The sequence below is a fragment of the Dromaius novaehollandiae genome, chromosome 1 (assembly GCF_036370855.1).
Source record: "Dromaius novaehollandiae isolate bDroNov1 chromosome 1, bDroNov1.hap1, whole genome shotgun sequence".
Taxonomy (NCBI): Eukaryota; Metazoa; Chordata; class Aves; order Casuariiformes; family Dromaiidae; genus Dromaius; species Dromaius novaehollandiae.
The window spans coordinates 116,227,509-116,234,651 of NC_088098.1; the positions used below are offsets into that span (position 1 = coordinate 116,227,509).

General features: G+C 43.6%; 1 protein-coding gene across 1 annotated transcript; it reads right to left on the reverse strand.

The window, feature by feature from the left end:
• Positions 1–617: 617 nt before the first annotated feature.
• On the reverse strand, positions 618–3,329 carry LOC112985167 (claudin-8-like). Its single transcript, XM_026103596.2, has one exon. It carries the CDS (start codon positions 2,790–2,792, stop codon positions 2,118–2,120), a length of 675 nt encoding a protein of 224 aa, XP_025959381.1. The 5' UTR covers positions 2,793–3,329; the 3' UTR covers positions 618–2,117.
• Positions 3,330–7,143: the final 3,814 nt, after the last annotated feature.

Genomic DNA, 7,143 nt, shown 5'->3' on the forward strand with positions numbered 1-7,143 from the left:
CTGGCTAGATGTGATTGGGAGGCACTGGAGAGGGGTATGAATATGTAGACTGAGGTGAAAATTGCAGCATATACAGGATCTCTGAGAGAAACTTTGAGAAACTTCTGAGTCCCACTCACCGTTCATGGGACTGGTGTTCCCGTTTGTCCTATGGGCACTTTTGAAAGTCTTCCTGTATCTTCTTTTGTGTTGTACAACTTGGACTGCTGGGTGCTTTACCAGAAACAGATAATACTATCAGATGTAGCAGTAGTGTACAATATATACAGGGCTTTTACGGATGTGTCATGTTTATCTCACTTTTTACTGAAACTTGCCTCAGACACGTAGATGAATCCCGTATGAGTCGCTCTGTGTCTCAACAGCAGAGATAACTACGGTGCACGGATACATATATCTGTAGTTTTCTGAGTAAGATCTTGTATCTACATTTTAGAAGAGTGAACTAAGCAAGTGACTTTACTATAGACATTGTTATAAACCATGATGTTCCAGCTATAAGTTCTGTGCAGGATATTCACACAGCATTTTAAAGAGCAGGGCTGCTCCTCCACTCTCTCCCCCTAAAAAAGAGACTGGACTGGAGTATATACCTTAAGAAAAGAACACAAAGGAAATGTAGCCACACATTGCTATATTACAGAAGTGTCGTGCACATCACACAGGTACATAGGTAGAAAAAATTTTCCTAAAAATAAGGAGGAAAAACAAAATTACATATAGGTAGGTACAGCTTAATATGCAGTTTAGAAACACTGTGAAAAGACAGTTCTAGAGCAGTAGTGCACAGACTTTGATTTCTTTTAGCTTCTTCAGTTGCATCTTAGTAAGAGAAGAATTTGTTTCTGACTTTTAAAGTGGAAATAGCCTAAGGAATTTACTAGAGAATTATGGATCACGTAATAATCTTTCTATAAAATATTTAAAACAGTCAATCAAACTCCAAAAAGAGAATGCGGTCTCCATTAAACACTATAAATTAAATCTTGTTCTCAGTTAAGTCAAAGACAAACTTCCATTGATTTCTGTGGGTCTGGGGTTACGCCTTACTCATTGGTTACAAAATTCTATTAAAATACTGCCACTATCAATTAATTTCAGCCATTTATTAAACTAATTTGTATGGAGTTCTATTTATCTCTCAGTCAACTTCATATCATTACCATGTTCTTTATCATGGGAGCATTATCTTATTTAAAATATTCTTTAGCTTGTTTTCATGTGAACTGCGAGAAAATACTATCAGCATATTTGCTCTTTAGGCCTGTCAGTCAGCTATACTGGTGTGAGTGGGATCAGCAAAAATATGGGCCTGATATTGCACAAAATATCCTTATTTAAATATATATATATATATATATATATATATATATATATATCATAATATCCTGTAGCAGTTAGCCAATACATTGTTCTTGCGGTGGTCTAGGCAAAACTGTGAAATGTTGTAAGCCACAAGGAGTTTGCAAGGGAATGCTGTTGCTTCTAAAAAGAAGGATAAGAATGAGTTTGACCTCATATGGATTTCAGAAGAAATATTGACTTTCACCAAAAAGATGATATTTAGGATAAGTGTAGAGCAATGTTTATTCTCTGAAATAAGGGACATTTTTCATAAATTTCAGCTTACCCTTCCTCAGCTGAATAAATTCTTCATGCAACCCTTCATTAAACCTACAGTAAATCAATCTCTTAGTGAATACCTTTCTTTTAAACCTCTATTATCTTGTCCTTATTCACTATTATCCCTTATTTCCCAGGAGAGGAAAAAAAGAACCAGACAGTTAACTCCCCTCTTCTTTGCAACAGGCCAGAATTTCATGCCACAGTGGAACTTTAAGCCCTTTATTATTATTTTCTGTATAAATTGCAACCCAAAGCAAAGCCATGTCACCCAAAAGCTATCTCAAGTTGCTATTAAAGTAGTATTAAACATTCACCTTTCCATGCATGGCAATTGTCCGTGCTGCAGCAGTGGCCGCAGCAGGGCCTGCTGGCGGTGACTGCAGCTACGAAATGTGGTCACGACAGGAGGCAAAAAGCTGCTCCTCAGTGCGGACGCAGAAATGCAGCCACGGAGACCACATGTGTGAAGAAAAGGAAAAGGCATGAGGCGGCTAGACGTACTGACTTTTGGAGTAGGAGCTTTCAGCCTTCTCGTGGCAAGGCTGGTCATAAGCAGGGTGGTGGGGCGGCATGGAAGATCTGTAGCTTCGGGTCTTCTCCTGGCAGCAGCAAAAGCAGCAGAACATGGCTCCGGCAGCAGTGAGGCAGAAGGCGGTCCCCCAGCCCAGGTAGAGGGCCTCCCCCAGCTCCCGCTTCTGCGCCACGTTGACCACGGGGTCGTAGAAGTCCCTGATGATGGTGTTGGCCACCCAGCACACCGGGATGAGCTCCACGGCACCCGAGAGGACGAAAAGGAGGCCAGCTGCTAGCAGGAGGTGGCCCTTGGCTTGCTCGCCGCTTGGTGCGCACCGCATGTACTTCATGCCCGCGGCGGCCAGGGTGAAAGCAAGGAAGGACAGCGTGGCGGCAGCACACATCAGCCCCCGGGAGGCCTGCAGGTCAGGCAAGAGCGCCAGCGGGGAGTCGTAGACCTTGCACTGTATCCTGATGTTGGCTTGCCGGATGCAGTGCATCCACAGGCCCTCCCAGATGCTCTCAAACACAATGATGTTGTTCTCGATGAAGGCGGACACCCGCCACTTAGGCATGTCCACAACAGCGAAAGTCCCAACAGCGCCGATGCCGCCGACTATCAGCCCGGCCAGCTGCAAAGCACCGCTGGCCATGTTGTCTTTGCGAGGCAAGTGCACTGCAGCAGGCTTCCTGCACCACGCGCACACCACAGGTGGTAAGCAAGCAGCTTCTGCCAAAAATGGTTGTCCCTTGTGCAAGGAAAGTTTCAGAGTCAGTCCGCACAACTCTAAATCTGCTTAAATCTGGCACGCGCTACCTGAGATTTGGCTGCGCCTTCACTGTCTTTGTAATTCCCCTGCTACCACTGACTCGAAGAGGCAAACTGAGCGATCAAGTGGAGCAACTTTCCAAAGCAAGAGACAGGACAGGGTGCGTGTGTAAACCGGCAAGAGCCACCTAGGATAAATGCACCTTCTGAGGAAAATGTTTTGCATCAATGTCACTCTTTTAAGGAAAAAAAGAAAAAAAGTCCTATGCTACGCTTAACCCCAGCTATTTTCTACAGGTTTTACTGTGCTAAGGAAATGAGCTGGTCTCTGTAAGGAGTCTTACGTGCACCCTGGTGCGGTTACTGGAGCCGTTGCCTTGAATGAGCAGAAAATTTTCTGCCACTGAATCCTGCTCAGTCCTGGTTCCTGCAGGAGAGGTGGCAAATTGCCAGGAGGAAAGCAGAGCTGTGCTCCCTGCCACAGGGCCTCTGCTCGCAAAAGTACTTTTGTTCTGAAGCTCAAAGGAGAGTACTACAGTGACAGGATCAAGGAACAAAGCAAATCAAAAGGTTGAAGATAAAATAACTCTGAACTTGAAATAGATGTCTCTGCAGAGGATAATCAAAGCTGCAAAAGACCATTTAAGAGGTAGAAAGGAACAATAAAAGACCTCAGTCCTGCTACATATGCTTTGCTGTACTGAGTATTATGGGGATAGGCAAGCTTACGGAGATTTCCACAGGCTCACATGGTTGCAGAATCAGACCTACATAATGGTGATTTAAGCTACGTAGCAAGTTGTTTTCCTGCGCAAAAACGAACGCAGCAATTACTGCATGATCTACTGCAATGGAAAGTGTTGGCTCTCCAAGTAAAAACCTATTACAGCTATATATGTACAAACAAATATTTTAGAAAATCATCATTTTTTAGAAAAGTATAGTTTAATCATAATAATAAGGGGGAACAGATGAATAGTCCATTCCAGATTTTGTGTGTGATCTGCAAATAGCCTTGGAAAATGTCAGATGAAGAAATTTGGGAAAGTTAAAGGACCGGAAAAAAACAGTGCAAATCTAGAAAAAAATGCAGGCATGTGACAGTGGCTCTTTTTACCAATTCATTAAACTATGAATGTATGTATGAAGAATTCAGCCTGATCTCTGTGGATACCCTAACATGGGAAATAAAGATTCAGATATAAACTAGGATTTCTGATAATAAAATAGTACTCCATATGTTAAGAAAAAATACTGCTGTATGTTATATTGTAAAAGATCAGTTTAAGATATCACTAGCTCGGTATTAAAATACTAGTTTCCTGCTGTGCATTTGAACTTTCTTTCCTCTGTTCCCTTTCTTGTCATTTTTACATCCTCAAAAGTAGAAAATAAATGCAAAGAAAAAAACATAGAGCACTGCACTGCTAAATCTGCCGGCTTGTCAGCATATTGAAGATAGAGAAAAGATTAAAGTCCCAGTTGCCTGTAGTATTGTATATTCCCTAAGTGTGTTTTTGTGTGTATTGGGGGCAAGAGAAAGTAAGAAGCATTCCACAAATTTTTTCTTATTCAGCCTGGATTTCATATCCACCTGCATTTCCAACCTCTGCCGCAGCCCATTGCTGGTAAAGCCATGCTGAAAGGGTGAAGGCAGGTAATCTCTGCTCCACTTCTGGTCCCTTGGGCCCCAGTCTGCGGCCAGGCAACTTTCCATTACTCCCTTTTTTTGGTTTTGTTTGTTTGTTTGAAATCAGACCCGTTATCTCTGTGCCTCTCCTAAGCAAAGGCATGGAGGGCCTCGCTCTGCAAAGTGCCCTTAGGCCAGTGGCAGCCCCCGAAGCGTTTGGGGGGACACGCGGCAGGCAAGTGCCTGCGCTTTCGGGCTTGTTCCTTGGTGGAGAGCAGCTGCCACAGGGCTCGGCAGCATCCCCACCCACCTCCGCCCACATACCCTGCCTGCTCTGCATTGCTCCCACTGCATAGTCATATATCCCATTTTAGCTTCTGCCTGCCTTCAGGCCGCCTCCCCGGGTGGCTCGAGCCGCTCCTGTGAGCAGCGTGAGGGACGGGCCTTGCAGCCCCTTGCAATAGCTACCATTGCTGCCCTGCAAGATGAAGATCTGTATCGTTTCTGACTGCCTTTTGCACTTTATACCATGTGGCCGGGCTCTCCACGACTGCAGCTGCCCTGCACGCGCAAGCAATGCTCTCCCTTTCTGCAGCGCGAGGCATCTCCTCCCTTTACGCCTCCCCATCTCTGGTAAAGGGCAATATTTCTTGGCTGGTGGTAGTGGATGACTCCATTCTACTGTGCAAAATATATACATTTCGAATATTCGGGGGGTTGGGAACAGGACTTTAGCGGGGACTTTGGTAGTCCCAGTGGGGACTAGTTCCTGGATGACCCGAGCAATAGGATCAGGGAATAATCCAAATTAAAAAGGACTGCTGGACAGCATCGCCTCCAGCCCCTGCTAGAAACTGCACCCTGCAAGGTTATGAGGCCAAGAACCCACATGTGGGTCATCAAAATGAACCCACATCAGTCATCAAAAAAAATCCCAGTGATTTATTGGGGGTAGGGGATGGCTGAATCTGCTTCGGTCAGGATGAGACAAGAAGGGCTTCAAGGAGAGGCTATAAATGCACAGTACTATGACACTGCTAAAATGGATTTTGCATATTAAATATAAAATTATGTAAATATTTTTGCATGGCTTTGCAGCCCCATTGTTGGCACTCAAATAGCAAAGAAAAAGGTACCAGTCTATAGCAGAACAAATAAACTAGCACTTTAATAACATACCAGTAAGTAAACACAAATGTAATACAAGCAGCAGGACTGATTTTTCTTGTAGACTACTGAGATTCTAATTTACAGGACATGGAAAATAATTAGCTGAGCAAATATAATTTAACCATGTTATTGATTAATTTACAAAACTGTTAAAGCTCCCATATAAATTCATGGTAAGACTGTGTCTGCGTTAAGGATTCAGTATTTGCACATTCTTAGAAGGATTAAATTTTAGTGCCTTATCTTGCTTAAAACCACTTTCAGAAGGAAACGTGGGGAAATCTTATTTAGCATTATGGATTGCATCTGCTTGTTTACAATTAAAACACAGGAAGGGATGCGAGTCAAGACTCTCACTATTTGTTCTTGTTTATATTCAAACATGCCATTTCATTGCAGGGAAATATTGGAAATACCTGTGACTAGCTAATCGTATTCCACCCTCAGCCACAGGATCCTATCCATTTTGTTATGAAACAAATGCACATGTACACCGTTTAACCATTTTTCCTTTTTTGCCCCCACTACGTTAAGGAATTGCTATCTTTTCAGCTGTTGTCAAGCTTTTCTGTTGGAGCTGTGTTGCAGATTGGTGTGCCCGGCTCTGCCCTCCTTCTCTTTCTCTCCTCCAGAGCTGGTCAGTGAATCAGCTGCAAGCACCGGTCGTTCTGTTTTTTGGCAAATAACGTGGACCTAAAGCAGTTCCAGCATTGCCTGAGCAGAAAACGTGCATTTAGGATTGCACTTTGTTGGTCTGTTAGCTTCAAACAGGACTTAGTAGTCAGGATATTTTGCTTCCCCATCACTTCAACATTTTGGTAGCAGCTTTCTCCAATAAATCCCTTTGTGCAGGAGCAAGAAGGGTTTTCTCTATACACCTTTTCTTATGAATGCTTCTCACAGTTTGGTGAGGAGGTGAAGGAGGAGATGACAGTGTGATTATCTCGGCCACCACTGAGCACCATTTTTCACGGTTCTTCTGGGAACCCGCTGCTCCACATTTGGGCAGCATAGCCCCCAAGTCCCTGCATTGACCCATTTTCAGCCATTCAAGGTGTGTTGGAATAAAGCACACTGGGAAAGTATGTTTTAATCGTAACGTCCTTCCCCCTGCTGTGCATATAGCATTGTTTAACTGCAGAACTGCGAAGTGCAAACAGCAAAGGCTGATGCTGAGGGGGAGGTGGGGAGAGGGGGAAGAAGTGGTTGCTGAACACCTCCAAAAATCTCACTCTGCATCCATAACACATTGAAAAGAATCCTGATTATTGACGCTCTTACAGAAAAACAGAGAGATGTTGATGTCAGACAAGTTGTTCAGCATTTTCTTTCTTGCAAGGCTATTATTACTGTGTCAGTGGATGTGTACTGCTCTGTGGTTCACCCCAGGTATACTGTAATCTAGCATTTATTCTCTCCAAGATCTTTTATCTAA

Coding starts and splice junctions, on each gene's coding strand:
- LOC112985167 (XM_026103596.2), bottom strand. CDS start 2,792: ATGGCCAGCGGTGCTTTGCAGCTGGCCGGGCTGATAGTCGGCGGCATC.